The following is a 25,127-nucleotide window of genomic DNA, read 5'->3' as shown; positions in this document are numbered from 1 at the left end:
TTGAATGTGGTACTTACGGGAGTCACTCAATCACCCTTTGAGCCCCTGCCATCCTGTACTTCTCAGCTACTCTCCTGTAAAGTGGCCTTCCTTATAGTGATAACCTCGGCAAGGCGAATAGGAGAGCTCCAAGCTCTCTCAATCAGGGATCCCTACCTAACCATTAGGGACGATTCCATAGTTCTTTCCCTTGATCCATCGTTCCTACCAAAGGTTGTGTCTGATTTCCATAGATCGCAGGAAATCATTCTTCTCTCGTTTTGTCAAAACCCAGCGAACCCTAAGGAAAAGGTGTTTCATACGCTGGACGTGAGGCGCATAATTCTCTACTACTTAGAGTGTACCTAACCCTATAGAATTGATCACAACCTATTTATCCATACTTCTGGTCCAAACAAGGGAAAGAAGGTAGCAAAAAAACACCATTGCCAATTGGATTAAGAAAGCCATCCCCGAAGCATACCTGGCGCAGAACATCGCTCCCCCTACGGGGATCAAGGCACATTCAACACGATCTACCTCTACGTCATGGGCTGAGAGGGCAGGCGCATCTTCGGAGCAGATTTGTAAGGCAGCAACCTGGTCCTCCTTACATACTTTCACTAAACACTACAGGTGTTACATACTCCTTACATACTTTCACTAAACACTACTAGATCCAACAGGGATCTAGCCTTTGGCCGAAAAGTTCTTCAGGCCGTTGTCCCCCCCCCCTAGTGCAGTATAGGTTGTTATGCCTCCTATGCTGTCGTGGAAGGTTGCTAGAGAAAATAGAATTAGACTTACCGGTAATTCGGTTTCTATAAACCTTCCACGACACCACTATTTCCCTCCCAGCATTCTTGGACAAAATTCTGAGAATCTTTAAGGTAACCGGTGCTATGGTAATCAGTTATAAGTCCCTGGTGAGAGGGAGGTGGGAGGGACCTTTTAACCTCTCGTACTTCCTGTCCCCCATTGGAGCGTGGAGACAACCTCCTATGCTGTCGTGGAAGGTTTCTAGAAACCAAATTACCGGTAAGTCTAATTCTATTTTTTGGTAACAGTGTGGTTTTCAGTGGTTCAAGTTGCACCTACTGCTTGTCTTGACCTGTGTGATATGAAGACGGTGTGCTGTAGGTGTTACTTAGATAGAAGCTGGTAAGGCCATAATTCCCAAGCATTTCCCATCTTCTATGTTTTCCAGCTATGATAAAAGTGAGCACTGAGGTCTCAGCCATTATACATCACTTCTGAAGACAGGTATATGACAATGCTGCAGTCATAAATAGCAGCACGTTGTGCATCACGTTACAGTGCAGAGTCATTTAGGTGTAACTCTGCTTTTTACTGCTGGACTTTGCTCAATGCATCCCAAAATAACCAAAGAGGAAGTGTAACAAATGTATCACCTTTGACAGACTTGAAAATATGAAATAAAATCTCATCATAGCAATCTGTGATGATTAGGCGCTGCTTATCTGGCATTTTGGCCTTTCTTTGGGTAAGTTTCACATATCCTTTTTTTTGTAGGCCTCTGCATGCATAGGGTACTCTACTACGTTATCCAATGCAGTAAGAGACCCTGTGGGTATTTTTAATGTATGCACCACAAGCTTTCCTGGCCAAATGTAATGCAAAACCGAAATGCAAGCATGCCTTTATTTTATTTGAAAACTTGATTGATCAAAAGGAATTTGTCACCAGATTTTTGCCACCTAATCTGAGAGCAGCTTAATGTAGAGACAGAGTCCCTGATTCCAGCGATGTATCACTTGCTGGGCTGCTTGCTGTAATTTTGATAAAATCAGTGTTTTATCAGCAGGAGATTATCATTAGAGGGCTAGTAAGTCTGCTGCCATGTAGTCCTCTATATTCATGAGCTCTGTATAACTCCACTCCCGCTACTGATTGGCAGCCACCTGACAATTGCCAGTGTACAGAGAAAGCTGTCTATCAATGGTTGGGATGGGGTTATACAGAGCTAAATATTCAGAGAATTACTATATCTACAGCAAATATAACCATGATTTATAACCAGTTTCTTGAATCGGGGTCTCGTTCACTATATTATGCTGCTCTTAGTTGGATAGCAAAAATCTAGTAAAAGAATACCTTTAGTACACCCTGCTAAATGAAAGTGGTATATACAGTATACTCTTGCTCCATTCTTTATATAGTTTCTTTATAGTAATTTGCTGTACTTATAAAGTATATTCTTTCTGTGTAATCACTTTTTTCCCCTTTTCTGTTCATAACTTCAATTAATTTCACAATTGACGCACTGGTTGCTATGCCTGTATAATTAAGTGACTATAGTAGTATTAACGCTGTAAGCTCCAAATAACTATTTATGAAACAGAATTTTAGCTAGGTTTTTAATCTGAAGGTCTCTGTGATTTATGTGTAATGAGAATGCACCGCATATCTATCATTTACCATTAACAGGTTTTGTCTTGGAAAGTGAAGCTGCCCCTGCAGACAATCATGAGGCTGCTGCAGGTCTTGGTTCCACAAGTAGAGAAGATCTGCATTGACAAGTAAGAGGTCAAAGAGCTTGGAGGCGATGACAGACTAGTGATGTGCACGGTGCCATTAGTAGTGTGACCGTTATGGTGATGGAAGAGGGTGCTATTAGTAGTGTGACCAGTATAGTGATGGGAGAGGGTGCTATTAGTAGTGTGACCGGTATAGTGATGGAAGAGGGTGCTATTAGTAGTGTGACCGGTATAGTTATGGGAGAGGGTACTATTAGTACTGTGACCGGTATAGTGATGGGAGAGGGTGCTATTAGTACTGTGACTAATATAATGATGGGAGAGGGTGCTATTAGTAGTGTGACCGGTATAGTGATGGCAGAGGGTGCTATTAGTAGCGTGACCAGTATAGTGATGGAAGAGGGTGCTATTAGTACTGTGACCGGTATAGTGATGGGAGAGGGTGCTATTAGTACTGTGACCGGTATAGTGATGGGAGAGGGTGCTAGTACTGTGACCGGTATAGTGATGGGAGAGGGTGCTATTAGTACTGTGACTAATATAATGATGGGAGAGGGTGCTATTAGTAGTGTGACCTGTATAGTGATGGCAGAGGGTGCTATTAGTAGCGTGACCGGTATAGTGATGGCAGAGGGTGCTATTAGTACTGTGACCGGTATAGTGATGGAAGAGTGTGCTATTAGTAGTGTGACCGGTATAGTGATGGGAGAGGGTGCTATTAGTACTGTGACCGGTATAGTGATGGGAGAGGGTGCTAGTACTGTGACCGGTATAGTGATGGGAGAGGGTGCTATTAGTAGTGTGACCGGTATAGTGATGGCAGAGGGTGCTATTAGTAGCGTGACCAGTATAGTGATGGAAGAGGGTGCTATTAGTACTGTGACCGGTATAGTGATGGGAGAGGGTGCTATTAGTACTGTGACCGGTATAGTTATGGGAGAGGGTGCTATTAGTACTGTGACCGGTATAGTGATGGGAGAGGGTGCTAGTATTGTGACCAGTATAGTGATGGGAGAGGGTGCTATTAGTAGTGTGACCGGTTTAGTGATTGAATATGGTGCTATTAGTAGTGTGACCGGTATAGTGATGGGAGAGGGTGCTGTTAGTAGTGTGACCGGTATAGTGATAGGAGAGGGTGCTATTAGTAGTGTAACCGGTACAGTGATGGAAGAGGGTGCTATTAGTAGTGTGACCGGTATAGTGATGGAAGAGGGTGCTATTAGTAGTGTGACCGGTATAGTGATGGAAGAGGGTGCTATTAGTAGTGTGACCGGTATAGTGATGGAAGAGGGTGCTATTAGTAGTGTGACCGGTATAGTGATGGAAGAGGGTGCTATTAGTAGTGTGACCGGTATAGTGATGGGAGAGGGTGCTATTAGTACTGTGACCGGTATAGTGATGGGAGAGGGTGCTATTAGTACTGTGATCGGTATAGTGATGCGAGAGGGTGCTATTAGTAGTGTGACCGGTATAGTGATGGGAGAGGGTGCTATTAGTAGTGTGACCGGTATAGTGATGGAAGAGGGTGCTATTAGTACTGTGACCGGTATAGTGATGGAAGAGGGTGCTATTAGTAGTGAGACCGGTATAGTGATGGGAGAGGGTGCTATTAGTAGTGTGACCGGTATAGTGATGGCAGAGGGTGCTATTAGTACTGTGACCGGTATAGTGATGGAAGAGTGTGCTATTAGTAGTGTGACCGGTATAGTGATGGGAGAGGGTGCTATTAGTACTGTGACCGGTATAGTGATGGGAGAGGGTGCTAGTACTGTGACCGGTATAGTGATGGGAGAGGGTGCTATTAGTAGTGTGACCGGTATAGTGATGGGAGAGGGTGCTATTAGTACTGTGACCGGTATAGTGATGGGAGAGGGTGCTATTAGTACTGTGATCGGTATAGTGATGCGAGAGGGTGCTATTAGTAGTGTGACCGGTATAGTGATGGAAGAGGGTGCTATTAGTAGTGTGACCGGTATAGTTATGGGAGAGGGTACTATTAGTACTGTGACCGGTATAGTGATGGAAGAGGGTGCTATTAGTAGTGAGACCGGTATAGTGATGGGAGAGGGTGCTATTAGTAGTGTGACCGGTATAGTGATGGCAGAGGGTGCTATTAGTACTGTGACCGGTATAGTGATGGAAGAGTGTGCTATTAGTAGTGTGACCGGTATAGTGATGGGAGAGGGTGCTATTAGTACTGTGACCGGTATAGTGATGGGAGAGGGTGCTAGTACTGTGACCGGTATAGTGATGGGAGAGGGTGCTATTAGTAGTGTGACCGGTATAGTGATGGGAGAGGGTGCTATTAGTACTGTGACCGGTATAGTGATGGGAGAGGGTGCTAGTACTGTGACCGGTATAGTGATGGGAGAGGGTGCTATTAGTACTGTGACCGGTATAGTGATGGGAGAGGGTGCTAGTACTGTGACCGGTATAGTGATGGGAGAGGGTGCTATTAGTAGTGTGACCGGTTTAGTGATTGAATATGGTGCTATTAGTAGTGTGACCGGTTTAGTGATTGAATATGGTGCTATTAGTAGTGTGACCGGTATAGTGATGGGAGAGGGTGCTGTTAGTAGTGTGACCGGTATAGTGATAGGAGAGGGTGCTATTAGTAGTGTGACCGGTACAGTGATGGAAGAGGGTGCTATTAGTAGTGTGACCGGTATAGTGATGGAAGAGGGTGCTATTAGTAGTGTGACCGGTATAGTGATGGAAGAGGGTGCTATTAGTAGTGTGACCGGTATAGTGATGGAAGAGGGTGCTATTAGTAGTGTGACCGGTATAGTGATGGAAGAGGGTGCTATTAGTAGTGTGACCGGTATAGTGATGGGAGAGGGTGCTATTAGTACTGTGACCGGTATAGTGATGGGAGAGGGTGCTATTAGTACTGTGATCGGTATAGTGATGCGAGAGGGTGCTATTAGTAGTGTGACCGGTATAGTGATGGGAGAGGGTGCTATTAGTAGTGTTACCGGTATAGTGATGGAAGAGGGTGCTATTAGTAGTGTGACCGGTATAGTGATGGAAGAGGGTGCTATTAGTAGTGTGACCGGTATAGTTATGGGAGAGGGTACTATTAGTACTGTGACCGGTATAGTGATGGAAGAGGGTGCTATTAGTAGTGAGACCGGTATAGTGATGGGAGAGGGTGCTATTAGTAGTGTGACCGGTATAGTGATGGCAGAGGGTGCTATTAGTACTGTGACCGGTATAGTGATGGAAGAGTGTGCTATTAGTAGTGTGACCGGTATAGTGATGGGAGAGGGTGCTATTAGTACTGTGACCGGTATAGTGATGGGAGAGGGTGCTAGTACTGTGACCGGTATAGTGATGGGAGAGGGTGCTATTAGTAGTGTGACCGGTTTAGTGATTGAATATGGTGCTATTAGTAGTGTGACCGGTATAGTGATGGGAGAGGGTGCTGTTAGTAGTGTGACCGGTATAGTGATGGGAGAGGGTGCTATTAGTAGTGTGACCGGTACAGTGATGGAAGAGGGTGCTATTAGTAGTGTGACCGGTACAGTGATGGAAGAGGGTGCTATTAGTAGTGTGACCGGTATAGTGATGGAAGAGGGTGCTATTAGTAGTGTGACCGGTATAGTGATGGAAGAGGGTGCTATTAGTACTGTGACCGGTATAGTGATGGGAGAGGGTGCTATTAGTAGTGTGACCGGTATAGTGATGGGAGAGGGTGCTATTATTACTGTGACCGGTATAGTGATGGGAGAGGGTGCTATTGGTACTGTGATCGGTTTAGTGATTGAATATGGTGCTATTAGTAGTGTGACCGGTATAGTGATGGAAGAGGGTGCTATTAGTAGTGTGACCGGTGTAGTGATGCGAGAGGGTGCTATTAGTAGTGTGACCGGTATAGTGATGGGAGAGGGTGCTATTAGTAGTGTGACTGGTACAGTGATGGAAGAGGGTGCTATTAGCAGTGTGACCGGTATAGTGATGGAAGAGGGTGCTATTAGTAGTGTGACCGGTATAGTTATGGGAGAGGGTACTATTAGTAGTGTGACCGGTATAGTGATGGGAGAGGGTGCTATTAGTACTGTGACCGGTATAGTGATGGGAGAGGGTGCTATTAGTAGTGTGACCGGTATAGTGATGGCAGAGGGTGCTATTAGTAGCGTGACTAGTATAGTGATGGAAGAGGGTGCTATTAGTAGTGTGACTGGTATAGTGATGGGAGAGGGTGCTATTAGTACTGTGACCGGTATAGTGATGGGAGAGGGTGCTAGTACTGTGACCGGTATAGTGATGGGAGAGGGTGCTATTAGTAGTGTGACCGGTATAGTGATGGGAGAGGGTGCTGTTAGTAGTGTGACCGGTATAGTGATGGGAGAGGGTGCTGTTAGTAGTGTGACCGGTATAGTGATGGGAGAGGGTGCTATTAGTAGTGTGACCGGTACAGTGATGGAAGAGGGTGCTATTAGTAGTGTGACCGGTATAGTGATGGAACAGGGTGCTATTAGTAGTGTGACCGGTATAGTGATGGAAGAGGGTGCTATTAGTAGTGTGACCGGTATAGTGATGGGAGAGGGTGCTATTAGTACTGTGACCGGTATAGTGATGGGAGAGGGTGCTATTAGTACTGTGATCGGTATAGTGATGAGAGAGGGTGCTATTAGTAGTGTGACCGGTATAGTGATGGAAGAGGGTGCTATTAGTAGTGTGACTGGTACAGTGATGGGAGAGGGTGCTATTAGTAGTGTGACCGGTATAGTGATGGAAGAGGGTGCTATTAGTAGTGTGACCGGTATAGTGATGGAAGAGGGTGCTATTAGTAGTGTGACCGGTATAGTGATGCGAGAGGGTGCTATTAGTAGTGTGACCGATATAGTGATGCGAGAGGGTGCTATTAGTAGTGTGACCGGTATAGTGATGGGAGAGGGTGCTATTAGTAGTGTGACCGGTATAGTGATGGGAGAGGGTGCTATTAGTAGTGTGACCGGTATAGTGATGGGAGAGGGTGCTATTAGTAGTGTGACCGGTATAGTGATGGAAGAGGGTGCTATTAGTAGTGTGACCGGTATAGTGATGGGAGAGGGTGCTATTAGTAGTGTGACCGGTATAGTGATGGGAGAGGGTGCTATTAGTAGTGTGACCGGTATAGTGATGGGAGAGGGTGCTATTAGTAGTGTGACCGGTATAGTGATGGGAGAGGGTGCTATTAGTAGTGTGACCGATATAGTGATGGGAGAGGGTGTTGACATGTATGTACAAGCTTGATCTTATTTATTTTCTGGATAATTGAAAAGGAACCTACGGTTGTATCCTGCCATTGACAAATTTCTGCTTTTTCTTATTTTTCTGGCATAAATGAAAGGGAAGTTGCATGCTTTGAGCTTAGTGGGCTTTCCCCATAAAGTATTTTACCTTCTCTCTTCTCCCCTTGTATCACTGCTCTGGCTTATGTGCCTGTTTCTCCACCACCTTTCTCAATGTAAGAGTTTTATTTGTGTGTTCTGTGACAAAGGCTTGTCTTTTGATAGCAAAGAAATCCATTTAGTTGAATGTGTACCGTAATTTCTTGGGTTAGATATTAATGTGGTATGATCATTTTCTGTTTTGCAGGGGACTAACTGACGAGTCTGAAATCCTGAAGTTTCTACAGCACGGAACACTTGTGGGGTTACTACCTGTGCCTCACCCCATTCTGATTCGCAAATATCAGGCCAATGCTGGAACTGCTATGTGGTTTCGTACATACATGTGGGGTGTCATCTATTTGAGGTGAGATTATCATACTAAATAAATAGAAATCTGGCTAACACATTCAATAAGCAGGCAGCAGGGTCATTTTAAAGTGATGCACATTAATAGATGTGGGAAAATGGACTGAGCTTGGTTCTGCATCTATATAAGCTTTTCTGTTTAGTGGTGGTCTAACGCGAATGGTGTACATCGCATGTTTTGGGCATAGATGATGTATTGGTTTGATTTGGTTTAAAGGGATTTTCCCCCATCCCCATCATTGCCCTTTCCACCACCTCAATCATTTCCTCCTCCCCCACATCCCCATCCTTGCCCATTCCACCACTGCCATCATTTCCTCCTCCACCACCATCCCCATCATTGCCTTCTCCCCATCATAATGGTACAGTGTTGCATCATGGTGACAAGAAATAAATGTTAGGAGGCCACGACTTGTGTCTTTACAGCAATCCTGATGGTTTAAAAGATAAAAATACATACAGCATATTAAAAGTTAAATGTGAAAAGAAAAATAATGAAAAAACCTTAAAAATGGAGAAAAAAAACAAATAAAAAACAAACAAAGCTAAAGTGTATCCTCTTAACCCCTTAACCCCTATGTATCTTCAGGGACATTCTTTGACATGGCCATAAGTTATATGTACATATGTCACCCCTCCAATGTCCAAGTCTATATCTTGCAATATATGTGACGTCAAATTCACATGAATGATTTTTTTTGTCCCTACTGCCTTGCTGTATCTGTCAGTTATAAATGTTTTTACACAGGTATTTTGCCGAACGGCACCATCTTTAGCCAGTGTATGGCATTTGTTATTGGGTGTAAACTAGAAAATCTATACGGACCTTTATTTGCCAGTATGAGATATATATTATTTCTTTAACCAAAAAGTACAATCTATTCCTCCAACTCCAACTTTTTAATGAAATATACATATTATTTTTTTTTCTTAATTTCTTGCTATTTTTTTCCCTGTGCAAAACTAAAATGATTAAATAATGAATATGCTGGTGTCATTTTGGTGCCACATAAAAGCCAAGACAAAAAAAAGAGTATTTGGGTGAAGTATAATGCAGAAAGAGATGTTGCCCTTTAGAATATTTATCATTTTAATATGTGGAATTTTGCTGTGGTCGTTCTGACATCTGAAGGTCTTGATCCTGAAAGGGTTAATATGCTTGCATTGAACGACTGGTTCTCTTTTGCAGGAACATGGATCCTCCTATCTGGTATGACACTGATGTGAAGTTGTTTGAGATCCAGAGGGTTTAGACATTAACCATTGAAGATCAACTGCGAAGTACCTGCCCTACATGAAGTCATCACGTCTTGTCATGGGATGCCCCCCTCCCAGGCGCTCCTGTTTGCACAAGTTATCGACTACTTAATTCCAAACCACTATCTGCTTCATGGAAATACAGCATATCATCTCATACCATGTGTACTACTGATAAGCTTCTGTTACTTTTATATTTTTGTTTTACATATTCATTTGATTTGTAGTTGAGAACTTTACAGGTGCTCGAGAATTATTCTTCCTAGTTTCTTATGCCGGCATCATAATGGGCCACATGTCACCTGAGCCAGGTTTACACTACGTTCTCGCTACATCGTTATGGTTTTTCCACACTGTCCTCCCTATGAGTGGGTGTTGAGCCTACGTTAAAGGGTAATTCCTCCTGCTAAAAAATACATGCCACACAACGGGTCAGATTGGAGTGTGAAAATTACCTGGGCAAGATAATGGTCAGCCTTAGAGGATGTCTATTTTTAACCAACTGTTACCATTTATTTATACACATGCTCTACAGGTGGGCGACTTTTTACATACAGTTCGTTTTGTACAGAGTTACAGTCCGAAATATAGGGAGCGAGGTTATCAAAGTGTTTTCACCAGAAATCTGACGGAAAACTCTTTGAAAAGTTACAAAATTTTTGCATAACACGAGGTTGTGCAGGAAACTACGACTTTTGACGTTTTCACGCCAGTTTGAAGTTGCTCCGCTAAAATGGATGGAGCTTGAGTGGAGCCGACACAGACATGTGACTAAGCCCGCCCGTCAAATTTGGCAAAACTGGAGTAGCATTTCAGGCGAGGCACACGCCACTTAATGAACTTGGCATATTATACTCCAATAAGCCCTTTATTAAAACTGGTAGGCGCAACACTTGTGGTAATGAATTGACCCCATTGTCTACAGCTGTGTTGACAATTTTGCTGGTTGCCATTGGACGTTGTCACCATGCACATGGACAGACATATCCCATGTTGCTCAGCTGTGTTTCTAAGGTATAGGAGCCCACATAGGGAAACATGTTCTAAGATTGGCATTTCATTAGAGAACATTGGCGTCAAATATTAAGAGGCCGAACAGCTCCTAATAAATTTGGTGTATTTTTGAGTGTCTACCACCAGAAAGAAGCCAAAATCTGCTCCGTCTTTGAGTAAATTACCATATCTCAAACTTCCAGTATAAATTATAGTATATTTTCCAGGACAATGGTAAGTCTATCCCTTGTGCCTAATTCTGCCCACTTCTCTTTCCATTTATACAGGAGTAAGGAAAGTGAAAGGTTGCAAATCTTAGTGTAAATATGGAGTGCGCCAACATTTTTGACACCAGAAACTGGTGTAAATGGTTAAATAAATTCCCTCCTACAACACATTATTGTACAGTGCCAATGTAATGATTGCACTTCCTACAATGCAAATCTCTAGAGAAAGCTCTGATTCTGCAAAGATTGCTGGGAGATTTCAGCTCTGAACCCTGAAAAAAATTGTTAATGCAGCTCTGGATTATAAAATGGGCCGCGATTCCCAATCTATGAAAAGATAACTAATCAAATGTGTTAAAAAATGTTAAACTAGATCCTACTTTCATAACAAACATGGCTGCTTGTACATGACGTCATGTATCACTAGGATCAAGGAGGACTTGCTCTTTACACCCCTTGTTGAATAGCACTACATCTCTTGTATGTGAAATCAGATATAATCTATTAAATTATATTAATAAATTCATCTATAAATATTAATTTGTCTTTAAGTGTCTGCATAAAAACAAGTCAAAGGTTGCAGAGCTCTATGTTCACTTCTCTATACATCCATTACCCTGATATGTGCCTGATACTGACATGTTTGTACAGGTGCTGTGCATATGTACACCTATAATGCTTCATGCACACTTTTATGGCTGGATTTGCATACCAATGATACAGATTTCAGCTTTAATAAATACTTGCATTCCAAATTAAATTAAAGCACCTTTATTTTAGAACTCAGTTGCTTTTGGAAATGTATGAAAATATTGACAATTTCAATGGGAATATAGCGTAGGAAATATTGTTCGGCTTTTAATGGGGTTAAGCATTAGAACTAGTTTAGACGCATGCATCCATCTCCACTTCATTATCTGGTGTCTACTTAATGAATCTTCCCATGGTAGCACAGATCTTCCTATTTATGCTGAAAGTAATTATATTCTGTAACAAAGCTCAGTTTGTTCAGATACCAAATGAAAAAATCTTGCTTCTGATGTTCATCCTTTGTAGATAAGAGCAGACATCATCAGCTACCTCCTTATTCAGCAAGCTATAGCGTTTACCGAAGAAATTGCATCGGGAACCCAGATACCTGGAGCGCTCCAGATAATCAGCTGTTCGGTGCCGCAGCTGCATGTGTCACGGCTGTGTGACAGTCACAACACACAGGCTCTACATGCATGTGTCTTGACTTGTCACGCAACCGCGACACATGCAGCTGTGGAGCCGAACAGTTGATTATCGGGAGTGCTCCAGGTATCCAGGTTCCCGATTCTTCTTCTTTGGTAAGTGCTATAGCTAGCTAAATAAGGAGGAAGCCGACGGTGTTCACTCATCTCTAGTCCTTAGTAGTCGAAGTAGTCGACGATGACCATGACTTTAGGGTTTAGAGGAGAATCAGTGGCTCTTGGTCTGGTGGTGATTGGGGCCAATCCTGGCCCTGAAGGCTCGCCCACATACGGTGACATAAGTAACTAGATTCAGTCAGGACAGTAGATACCGCTTGTGCCTTGCGCACAGCTCGCTTTCTTTTTGCCTCAAAGATTCTCTTATCTTCAGCTGCACATGCCCCTGAGGTGATCCTGCCTCGTCAAGCTGGATGGTCCAGGGCAAGCTTCTCCCATTCGTTCATGTCAATTATCGGATTTTTGAGAGACTCTTTAAGGCAGTCTTTATAATGTTTCTTCTGCCTCCCGACTTCTTGGTTTCCATGACAAAGTTGTCCGTACAGCAGTTGTTTATGCAATCTGCATCCTGATCACATGTCCAGCCCATGTGATTTGATGTTTCAGTAGGAGAGTGAAAATGTTGCAGAGCCCAGATTGTTCCACGACTGCTGTGTCGGGGACATTTTCTTGCCACCTGATGTAGAGAAGTCTGTGATTGAGCTGTTTGGCATTGGCATGCTGGCTGTACAGTCATGGCCAAAAGTTTTGAGAATGACACAAATATTAATTTTTACAAAGTCTACTGCTTTATTTTTTCTAATGGCAATTTGCATATACTCCAGAATGTTATAAAGAGTGATCAGCTTAACAGCAATTACTTGCAAAGTCAATATTTGCCTAGAAAATTAACTTTATCCCCCAAAACACATTTCAACATCATTGCAGCCCTGCCTTAAAAGGACCAGCTAACATCGTTTCAGTGATTGCTCCATTAACACAGGTGTGGGTGTTGATGAGGACAGGGCTGGAGATTAATCTGTCATGAATAAGTAAGAATGACACCACTGGACACTTTAAAAGGAGGCTGGTGCTTGGCATCATTGTTTCTCTTCTGTTAACCATGGTTATCGCTAAAGAAACACGTGCAGTCATCATTGCACTGCACAAAAATGGCCTAACAGGGAAGAGTATCGCAGCTAGAAAGATTGCACCTCAGTCAACAATCTATCGCATCATCAAGAACTTCAAGGAGAGAGGTTCCCTTGTTGCCAAAAAGGCTCCAGGGTGCCCAAGAAAGACCAGCAAGCGCCAGGACCGTCTCTTAAAAGTGTTTCAGCTGTGGGATCGGGCTACCAGCAGTGCAGAGCTTGCTCAGGAATGGCAGCAGGCAGGTGTGAGTGCACCTGCACGCACTGTGAGGCGGAGACTCTTGGAGCAAGGCCTGGTCTCAAGGAGGGCAGCAAAGAAGCCACTTCTCTCCAGAAAAAACATCATGGACAGACTGATATTCTGCAAGAGGTACAGGGAGTGGACTGCTGAGGACTGGGGTAAAGTCATTTTCTCGGATGAATCCCCTTTTCGATTGTTTGGGACATCTGGAAAACGGCTTATTCGGAGAAGACCAGGTGAGCGCTACCACCAGTCTTGTCTCATGCCAACTGTCAAGCATCCTGAAACCATTCATGTGTGGGTATTCCCACAACAAAGGCCTTAGAAAACATGGCGCTTCCCACCAAATATGTAAACCAAACAGACTAAGGAAGCATGTTGCCATAAAATACACATTGCTTTATTAAAGTACATATAAGACACACATACATGATAAAAGGAGATATGTATACCAGGGTGTCACAAGTACATGGCATCCAAAAGTGGAAATAAGGGCTCAAAACACAGTGCTATACCGCCAGAAAGAGGAAACGCAATATAATCATAGTATGGGCACTGTATTATAATTTACTAAAGTCATGTGCCCCCATATATCATATACTGCTATAATACTGAACAAAGAAAATCCTGAATGTGGACATCATCCTGACGGTAAATCAGGGGACATAATACAAACAAGTTTTTCCCCAAAGGAAGTTGGTGTAATAACAGTCCCTCATGAAGGAATATACATGACCTGTGACACCGCGATCCCCGACGCGCGTTTCGCCTTAGCTTCGTCCTGGGAGGTGAGTGATAGTGGATCCAAGGTATATGGGGTCATATATAGCAGTATAATTACCGAAAAATTTCTTGCACCTGAAAGGAATGGCGCCCGGCGTGTGGCGTCGTCATGGCGTGCGCCTCCCGGCCCCTCAGCCACTCCCACCGCACACGTCACGATGTGGAGACAGATGAGGAGGGCCTGAGACGACGCGCAACCATGGCAACCCACCACGTTGCAAGATGGCGCTGAGGACATGCAAGCCACTCCCCCGCCCGACGTGTAAGGAGGGAGAGACGGCCCGCACATCAAACAGACGCCTCTGTACAGAGTGTGCGCAGAGCTCCAAGTGGCGCTAAATAAAATAGTATAAAGACTCGATACCAAGGGTTCAATATTGTATTACAAATATACGGAAGGGTTGAAATGATATTTTGGAAAATATTAGAGAATGCTAAGAGATGAAATTGTGAACCTGTGCTGCATATTACATAATGCACAACAATATATCCAAATTTAATATAGTATTGTAGTCTTTAAATAAGGGGGCTATAACACTTCCCACCAAGGATATACATATATGGAGTATATTAAAGGTAATATGCACAGAGAGCAGTATCATGTTCAAACTGCACATATAGTGACTAGTACAACACACCTCAAAGAAATGAGGACTTAGACGTATATATACAAGTGCATATTCACATCAATATGCATATATAAATGTGCACAGATATGTGCCATACCAATAAGTGCAGTTACAGAGATATTTAACGTATAACGTATTTCCTTGCAGAGAGTGTATTGCGTGCCCCAACATGAAACAAGCGTCCTCTTTTGTATCCAGTGATGGTGGAACTACGTATAACATCACACAACATATTACTTGTAACACTAATGGTGTAATATATTATGCCGTATGTCCATGTGAAAGGATTTATGTTGGGATGACTTCTAGACCTCTGAGAGTCAGAGTGAGAGAACATCATAGGGACATTAAGAATGCCTCAAAGATAGAGGATGATATGATGCTCAAACCAATCCCGAGACACTTTAAGTTATGCCATGAGAGTGATCCCAAACTACTCAAAGTCTGTGGAATAGATAAAGTTCACATTGACCATCGTGGTGGCAACTGGAGGAAGAAATTAGCTCAGAAAGAAGTCGAATGGATATATAAATTGGGTACGGTCCAACCCAAAGGACTTAATGAGGTCCTGAGCTTTGCCCCCTTTCTGTAGGATGCTTTTGTTATGGTGATGGATTACATGTTTTTAATTTATTTTATTTCTTAGTTTTATTCTAGTGTACTTACCTTTTCGTACTTTGGATGCGAAGGATATGGGGTACATTGTGAACACTGGATTGGGATGCCGTCTTCCAGCAACGGATAGATGGATCTGTTACATCATCATCATTTGGAGAATACTCAGAAGATGTGTGGCCCATATTCGGGGAAAATCTGACTAACTTTTAGTTTTTGTATTTCAAAAATACATATTTACCGTCTAACCAATGTGATTTTATGGGCTATAATATGTACGATATATTTATCTTAGAGATTGGTCTGTACAGTGTTATGTGCTGCTTAGTGGATAACTCTTGTACTATGATCCCTTACATACTGTTATGGAATAATTAGGCTATTTTATATATACAAAAACCCTCTTTATATTATGTATTGGCAATTCATATTCTAATATAATATAGAGATGGTTTTGAACTCTTGATGCGTTACGTTATATATCTCTGTAACTGCACTTATTGGTATGGCACATATCTGTGCACATTTATATATGCATATTGATGTGAGTATGCACTTGTATATATACGTCTAAGTCCTCATTTCTTTGAGGTGTGTTGTACTAGTCACTATATGTGCAGTTTGGACATGATACTGCTCTCTGTGCATATTACCTTTAATATACTCCATATATGTATATCCTTGGTGGGAAGTGTTATAGCCCCCTTATTTAAAGACTACAATACTATATTAAATTTGGATATATTGTTGTGCATTATGTAATATGCAGCACAGGTTCACAATTTCATCTCTTAGCATTCTCTAATATTTTCCAAAATATCATTTCAACCCTTCCGTATATTTGTAATACAATATTGAACCCTTGGTATCGAGTCTTTATACTATTTTATTTAACGCCACTTGGAGCTCTGCGCACACTCTGTACAGAGGCGTCTGTTTGATGTGCGGGCCGTCTCTCCCTCCTTATACGTCGGGCGGGGGAGTGGCTTGCATGTCCTCAGCGCCATCTTGCAACGTGGTGGGTTGCCATGGTTGCGCGTCGTCTCAGGCCCTCCTCATCTGTCTCCACATCGTGACGTGTGCGGTGGGAGTGGCTGAGGGGCCGGGAGGCGCGCGCCATGACAACGCCACACGCCGGGCGCCATTCCTTTCAGGTGCAAGAAATTTTTCGGTAATTATACTGCTATATATGACCCCATATACCTTGGATCCACTATCACTCACCTCCCAGGACGAAGCTAAGGCGAAACGCGCGTCGGGGATCGCGGTGTCACAGGTCATGTATATTCCTTCATGAGGGACTGTTATTACACCAACTTCCTTTGGGGAAAAACTTGTTTGTATTATGTCCCCTGATTTACCGTCAGGATGATGTCCACATTCAGGATTTTCTTTGTTCAGTATTATAGCAGTATATGATATATGGGGGCACATGACTTTAGTAAATTATAATACAGTGCCCAAACTATGATTATATTGCGTTTTCTCTTTCTGGCGGTATAGCACTGTGTTTTGAGCCCTTATTTCCACTTTTGGATGCCATGTACTTGTGACACCCTGGTATACATATCTCCTTTTATCATGTATGTGTGTCTTATATGTACTTTAATAAAGCAATGTGTATTTTATGGCAACATGCTTCCTTAGTCTGTTTAGTTTACATTCGTGTGTGGGGTTGCTTCTCAGCCAAGGGAATGGGCTCTCTCTCAGTCTTGCCTAAAAACACAGCCATTAATAAAGAATGGTACCAGAATGTCGTCCGAGAGCAACTTCTCCCAACCGTCCAAGAGCAGTTTGGCGATCAACAATGCCTTTTTCAACATGATGGAGCACCTTGCCATAAAGCAAAGGTGATAACTAAATGGCTCAGGGAACAAAACATAGAGATTTTGGGACCATGGCCTGGAAACTCCCCAGATCTTAATCCCATTGAGAACTTGTGGTCAATCATCAAGAGACGGGTGAACAAACAAAAACCTTCAAATTCAGACAAAATAAAAGTATTGATTTTGCAAGAATGGACTGCTATCAGTCAGGATTTGATCCAGAAGTTGATTGAGAGCATGCCAGGGAGAATTGCTGAGGTCCTGAAGAAGAAGGGTCAACACTGCAAATATTGACTTGCTGCATTAACTCATTCTAACTGTCAATATAACCTTTTGTTACAGAAATATAATTGCAATCATATTATGAGTATGTGATAAAAACATTTGACAAACACACATAAAAACCAGAGGGCAGCAGATCATGTGAAAATATAATATTTGTTTCATTCTCAAACTTTTGGCCATGACTGTAGACAGTCCAGGTCTCACTGGCCTAGAGAACTGTTTTAAGGACCACTACACTGTAAATCTTCAGCTTAGTGGTAAGGCTGATTCCCCTTTGTTCCCAGACGTTCTTCTTATGCAGTCTCTCAAAAGTGGAGCTGGCTTTAGCAGTTCTGTTGTTGACCTCTGCATCTATGGTCAATATGTGGAAGAGAGTGCTGCCAGGAAGGTGAAGTTAACTTCTTTTGAGGTTGTGTTCCTTCACCATAATGTGTGACTGCTGGTATGGTTTTCTTGGAGCAGGTTGATACATAACTTTGGTCTTTTTAGATAATGAGACCAAAGTTGTTGCAAGCTTATGAAACACATTCCATTTCATACTGCATCTGCTGCTCTGTGCTGGCCTTGAGTGCACAGTCATCGATATGCGAGAAGTCACGAACACGTGGTCAACTCTTGAGTAGGGAAACCTCTACAAACATTTTAGAAATTCACAAAGAAGAACATGGAGGGAGTATAGATCCCCACTTGTACATCAAGAGAATACGCCTCCACTAAACTATTACAGGGTACTCTATTGCTCACATTTATAAAAAAAAAATAAAAATGTAGGTACTGTCATAAAACATTAAGTTTGGCTTGGGCATTTACAACAGTGAAATATTGCAATTTGCGCAAAAATCTTGGTGCAAAGCCATGATAAATGTGCTCTTATGTGTTTCTGAGCATTTTAATATTAAAAGTCCTAATTTCAAGTAAATTAAATAGAATTAAGTTCATATAGTAGAGAGGGAGCACCACATGGCCAAAATCAAAATGTGCGCTCCATTCTGGTGCTGAGTTTTGCATTATAAATATATTACACTGATGTATAGTTGTGCAATGATCCTGATAGACAATGTGGAATATTCTATGCTCTAAAACTAGCGCACTGTAATTTTTCCATGATGATTATGCCTCATGTTGCCACATATATAAAGATAAGTGACACACAAATATATACTGATCGTCAATAACAGTGAAATCTGCCTTACTGCATAGCTCCAAATTGTACAACCAAAACAGCTCTTACGTGTCAAGACAGGGACTTGAAAACTAGACAGGATCATCCAGCCTTTCATTCAATCTTACTTTGAAATTCTACTTACAGGATAACGCAACCCAAAATCTTTTAGACATCACAGAATGCGAGTTTGTGATCATATACTTGAAAGAATGAAGCGTGAATGAAAATCTGGGAGATCCTGTGCAGTCCTGCTACAGGAATATATACAGTATGTACGGAAAGTATTCAGACCCCTTTAAATTTTTCACTCTTTGCAGCCGTTTGAGAAAAAAATGAACTTTTTTGAATATCCCAATGTACACTCTGCATCTCACCTTGACTGAAAAGAAACAAATGTAGAAATTTTTGCAAATTTATTAAAAAATAACTTAAATATTACATGATTACAAGTATTCAGACTAGTGATGAGCGAGTGTGCTCGTTACTCGAGTTTTCCGAGCATGCTCGGGTGTACTCCGAGTATCTTGGGTGTGCTTGTAGATTATGTGTGTATTGAAGAAGTTTGGGACCACTAGTGTCTTCCTAGACCTGGCCGTCCAGCCAAACTGAGCAATCATGGGAGAAGAGCCTTTGTGAGAGAGGTAAAGAACAACCCCAAGATCACGGTTGTTGAGCTCCACAGACGCAGTAGGGAGATGGGATAAAGTTCCACAAAGTCAACTATCAATGCAGCCCTCCACTAGTCGGGCCTTTATGGCAGTGCCAGACATATGAAAGGCCACACAGTTTGCTAAAAACACAAGAAGGAGTCCCAGACTATGAGAAATAAGATTCTCTGGTCTGATAAGACGAAGAGAGAACTTTTTGGTGATAATTCTAAGCGGTATGTGTGGAGAAAACCAGGCACTGCTCATCACTTGCACAATACAATCCCAACAGTGAAACGTGGTGGCAGCATCATGCTATGGGGTGTTTTTCAGCTGCAGGGATAGGACGACTGGTTGCAATTGAAGGAAAATGAATGCGGCCAAGTACAGAGATATCCTGGATGAAAACCTGTTCCAGAGTGCTCTGGACCTCAGACTTGGCAGAAGGTTTACCTTCCAACAAGACAATGACTCTAAGCACACAGATAAAATAGCAAAGCAGTGGCTTCAGAACAACTCTGTGACCATTCTTGACTGGCCCAGCCAGAGTCCTGACCTAAATCCAATTGAGCATCTCGTCAGAGACCTGAAAATGGCTGCCCACCAACGTTCACCATGCAACCTGATGGAACTGGAGAGGATCTGCAAGGAAGAATGGTAGAGGATCCCCAATCCAGGTGTGAAAAACTTGTTGCATCATTCCCAAGAAGACTCATGGCTGTACTAGCTCAAAAGGGTACTTCTACTCAATACTGAGCAAAAGGGTCTGAATACTTATGACCATGTGATATTTCAGTTTTTCTTTTTTAATAAATTTGCAAAAATTTCTACATTTGTTTTTTTTTCAGTCAAGATGAGATGCAGAGTGTACATTAATGAGGAAAAAATGAAATTTTTTGAATTTACCAAATGGCTGCAATGAAACAGTGAGAAATTTAAAGGGGCCTGTATACTTTCCGTACCCACTGTACATTGCAGCTATTAGATTGGTACCTTCCATTTGGGATAGACCCAAGTCCTACAATGGACTGAGTCTGAGTTTCTGTGCTTAGTATCATGGCCATTTATGGTCTTTTTTTAAATGTTTTTAATAATTTTATGTGGCTTGTTATTGTAGTAAAGTCTAATAAAATATTTCGAGGTGATCACTAAATATATATATATATATATATATATATAATAAAACTGTATGTATGTATGTGTGTATCACCAACCAATCACGAAGCATCTTTCATTTCACCAGAGCTGTGTAAAAGAAGATGAGCTGTGATTGGTTGCTATGATCAACAGTTTTCCTTGCAACTAATCACTAAGCATCTTTCATTTCACCAGAGCTGTTTAAAAGAAGCTGAGCTGTGATTGGTTGCTATGAGCAACAGTTTTCCCTCTCCAGAAAACACCTCAGCAGACACTGATATGGTGGGAGAAATCTAGCATTCCCGGAAATATAAGCTCCCAGCCATTGTCTATCCCCCAAAAAGGAGGAGAGAGCACATGACAGAAATGAATCCCCCCTTCCGTTCCCATATACACATCACACATCCTCCATCCTATAGGTACATCTTCCCTCTTAAAGGGATCCTCGGTATGGAAGTCAGGGCGAATTCATCCAGCGCTTTGGTACTGACTCCAAGCCTCTCTTAAAGGGATCTCCGGTATGGAAGTTAGGGCAAATCCCTCAGCGCTCTGATTATGGCCCCAGGCTTCTATTAAAGGGATCATTGGTATGGAAGTTAGGGCAATTTCACTCAGCATTCTGGTTCTGACCCCAAGCTCTCTTAAAGGGATCCCCAGTATGGAAGTCAGGGCAATTGCCTTCAAATGCTCTGGTACTGACCCCAGGCTCTCTTAAAAGGATCTTCTATATGGAAGTTAGGGCAAATCCCTCAGCACTCTGAATCTGACCCCAGGATTCTATTAAAGGGATCATTGTATGGAAGTCAGGGCAATTCCACTCAGCACTCTGGTTCTGACCCCAGGCCTCTCTTAAAGGGATCCCCAGTATGGAAGTGAGGGCAAATCCACTCTGCGCTTTGGTACTGACCCTAGGCCTCTCTTAAAGGGATCTCAGTTATGGAAGTTAAAGTAAATCCCTCAGCACTCTGATTCTCACCCCAGGCTTCTATTAAAGTGATCATTGGTATGGAAGTCAGGGATAATCCACTCAGTGCTCTGGTTCTGACCCCAGGCCCCTCTTAAAGGGATCTCCGGTATGGAAGTTAGGGTAAATCCCTCAGCGCTCTGATTCTCGCCCCAGGCTTCTATTAAAGGGATCATTGGGATATGGAAGGGATAAAGGGATATGGAAGTTAGGGCAATTCCACTCAGCGCTCTGGTTCTGACCCCAGGCTGACTGGATGATGTGGGATATTAGGGGTAGTAGTCCGGTGGCTCTGGCTGACGGGATGATGTGGGATATTAGGGTTAGTAGTCCGGTAGCTCTGGCTGATGGGATGATGTGGGATATTATAGTGAATGTGGCTATGCGGAGTGGGCGGGGCTATGCACTCAGCTTTATATATATATATATATATACACACACACATATATATATATATATATATATATATAATCATTATAATTTGTTATAACTAACCGTAGCTAGTTACTATGCCCGGGCAGCACCGGGCTCTTATATACATACAAGTTTTTCTTTGTCACATATGGTATATTTTTGGCATGCTCTGCTTGATCCCTCTATATGGAAGTGGTGCCCTCCAAAAAACATAGTTTCTCAGCCTAAGTTTAACATGTAGCTGGTGAGTACTGTTTGTTTCCATTTTTTAGCATTTCATGCAGCCAGTTTAATTTCGTAAACTACTGGACCATATCTTTATAAAATCAAATTTTTGTTAAATTGTCTAATTATAATAATAATAATAAATTTTATTTCTATAGCACCGACATATTACGCAGCACTTTACATTTCAGAGGGGATTTGTACAGACAATAGACATTACAGCATAACAATAATCACATAGATTATAACAAATACCAAGAGGAAAGAGGGCCCTGCTCGCAAGCTTACAGTCTATGAGGAAAGAGGTAGACACGAAAGGTGGGTGGTAACAATTGCCCTGATTGTATGGACCAGTCATAATGTTAAGTGTGCAACAGTACAGACACAGAGAGCTAATGGATGCATAAAGCATGTGGGAACATGATGCGGGGAACCTGGTTATGGTAAAACTTTTGGCTGTGCCACACAGGGATAGATTAGGTTAATGTGTTGAGGCGATAGGCCAGTCTGAATAAATGCGTTTTCAGGGCACGCTTAAAATTTTGGGGATTGGGGACTAATCGTATTGACCTGGGAAGTACATTCCAAAGAATTGGCGTGGCGCGTTTAAAGTCTTGGAGACGGGAGTGGGAGGTTCTGACTATTGAGGATGCTAACCTCAGGTCATCAGCAGAACGGAGGGCGCGGGTAGGGTGGTATACTGAAACAAGGGAGGAGATGTAGGGTGGTGCTGAGCCATGGAGGGCTTTGTGGGTGAGGGTAATAAGTTTGTACTGGATTCTGGAGTGGATGGGTAGCCAGTGTAATGACTGGCACAAGGTAGAGGCATCGGTGTAACGATTGGTGAGGAATATTATCCTGGCTGCAGCATTCAAGACAGATTGGAGAGGGGAGAGTTTGGTAAGAGGGAGACCGATTAGAAGAGAGTTACAATAGTCCAGACGAGAATGAATAAGAGAAACAGTAAGAGTTTTTGCAGAGTCAAAAGTAAGAAAAGGTCGAATTCTAGAAATGTTTTTGAGGTGCAGATGACAAGAGCGAGCCACAGATCGAATGTGGGGGGCAAAGGAAAGCTCGGAATCAAGTATGACCCCAAGACAGCCGGCATGTTGCTGGGGAGTAATAGTGGAACCACACACAGAAATGGCAATGTCGGGTATAGGTACATTAGTAGAGGGAGGAAACACCAGGAGTTCAGTCTTTGACAGGTTCAGTTTCAGATATAGTGAGGACAGTGAGGATAGTCTAATTAGAAGGGGTGAAAGTTTCTGCCATGCCAGTCAGTGAGAGAGAACCCAAAAGCTCCTTCTGCCCCATACCAGGAAACCAGTAGTTTAAGAGCACTCAATAGTTAGGGTCCCTGTTACAGATTGTCCAGGAGCTCCAAGTGATACCACTGATACCACTAATGATAGACATGTATATTGATCATAGTAAAGGAGGTCTTTCCTCATTCTTCATAGAAGTCAGATTGTGTATTTCATATCTAGACATAATAGTACAGCCATGTGTATTGATCAATGAGGGATCTAAATCATAACTGACCCCTTAGGATCAATGGTGGCCTACATGTTCTGGACTTTATAATCACATGCTGCTTTGTGCAGGTATACCACAACAAACCTGCTGGATGGTGTATTAGATTTATAGAAATCTACCACTAAAAAATGATCTCTAGTTTTTTTGCATCTTTGATGGTGTCTTGTAAGCTTAAAACCTACTAGTAGGCTTGAAGGACTAGCGTCTGCCCACTTCAATACCGGTAGAACGCCATGACTTTGTTTTAAGACTTAAAGAAGAAAACTTGATGTCCATTATCAAAAGAAGATTCCCCAAATCAGTGTCTTCAGTTTATGAATTCTCAGGGCTGCAAATGTGGATTTTAGTACTGTCTATTATACTGCTGACATTCTCCAATGCAGGAATCTAAGCAGTGAGGTAAACTTCCAGTAACCCGCCAACACTGTGCATCCTGTAAAAGACTGATAGAGGGAGTCCAAAGTTGAGAATTGAAAACCAAACTGAAAAGCCGTAGTATTCACGCTCCAGACCATTTGCATACTGAGGATGTTCTCCAAAAGCTGACATGAACCAGAACTGCAAAACAAGGGGACACCATAAGAGAATGTAATGTGGGAAGGGAAATCATAACATAAATACTATATGCTAGTTATATGCTCTACGTTTTCTATGAAATGTCTTTCTTCTCATATTGCTCCATCATTGGTTTAGATAGACAAAAACAATTATAAGAACATTTGCATTGCATCTATTTGGCTCTAAAGACCAGTTTATAGGCAATATGAGAGAATATAGATTAAAAGAGAACCTGACAGCTGATGCATGATGCTCGATTCATGGGCAGTATGGATCTGACATTGGCTGAATGATTTCACCCATATATGCTTAACTTTGAAATGCAGTGTCTTTAATAGCTTGGCCTCATAGTAGGCTAGTTGGATTGAGCAGTCCCCTGCAGCTTCTCCCCACCTTCTGCTGGTGACTGACAGGTCTCTCTATACATTCAAACAGGGAGAGATCTGTCACTCAAGGGCAGTGGATAGGGAGAAGTTGCCGGCCACTGGTCTTTCCAACTAGTATCCCATTCAATCAGGTACCCTATGACTTTTAACCCCTTTACCCCCAAGGGTGGTTTGCATGTTAATGACCAGGCCAATTTTTACAATTCTGACCACTGTCCCTTTATGAGGTAATAACTCTGGAACGCTTCCATGGATCCTGTTGATTCTGACATTGTTTTCTCATGATATATTGTACTTCATGAAAGTGGTAATAACATTTCCAACATGTCTACTTTGCATCAGCACAATTTTGGAACCAAAATTTTTTGGAAGTTATAAGGGTTAAAAGTTGACCAGCGATTTCTCATTTTTGCAACATCATTTTTTTAGAGACCACATCACATTTGAAGTCACCAAAAATAACACCATTCTAAAAACTTCACCCCTCAAGGTGCTCAAAACCACATTCAAGAAGTTTATTAACCCTTCAGGTGCTTCATCGTTAATTTTTGGAATGATTAAAAAAAATGAACATTTAACTTTTTTTCACAAAAAATTTACTTCAAATCCAATTTGTTTTATTTTACCAAGGGTAACAGGAGAAATTGGACCCC

At 42.3% G+C, this 25,127-nt stretch overlaps 2 protein-coding genes across 3 annotated transcripts in view; one reads left to right on the top strand and one right to left on the bottom strand.

The window, feature by feature from the left end:
* HID1 (HID1 domain containing) overlaps nucleotides 1-11,238 on the top strand; it is a 109,408-nt gene extending 98,170 nt beyond the window's left edge. Inside the window, exons 17-19 of the mRNA XM_073587959.1 lie at nucleotides 2,428-2,519; nucleotides 8,061-8,219; nucleotides 9,411-11,238. Coding sequence (XP_073444060.1) covers nucleotides 2,428-2,519; nucleotides 8,061-8,219; nucleotides 9,411-9,474 — 315 coding nt within the window. The 3' untranslated portion in view covers nucleotides 9,475-11,238. The remainder of the gene's footprint in view (nucleotides 1-2,427; nucleotides 2,520-8,060; nucleotides 8,220-9,410) is intronic.
* Nucleotides 11,239-22,054: 10,816 nt separating this feature from the next.
* Nucleotides 22,055-25,127, bottom strand: part of LOC141099882 (proton channel OTOP3-like) — a 68,747-nt gene continuing 65,674 nt past the window's right edge. For both annotated transcript variants that reach the window (XM_073587956.1, XM_073587958.1), the window contains one exon: nucleotides 22,055-24,088. In XM_073587956.1, coding sequence (XP_073444057.1) covers nucleotides 23,918-24,088 — 171 coding nt within the window. In that variant the 3' untranslated portion in view covers nucleotides 22,055-23,917. The remainder of the gene's footprint in view (nucleotides 24,089-25,127) is intronic.

The sequence above is a fragment of the Dendrobates tinctorius genome, unplaced genomic scaffold (assembly GCF_039654945.1).
Source record: "Dendrobates tinctorius isolate UK_male_01 unplaced genomic scaffold, ASM3965494v1 ptg000103l, whole genome shotgun sequence".
NCBI classification, from domain to species: Eukaryota; Metazoa; Chordata; class Amphibia; order Anura; family Dendrobatidae; genus Dendrobates; species Dendrobates tinctorius.
This window is presented reverse-complemented; position numbering and strand designations above follow the sequence as displayed.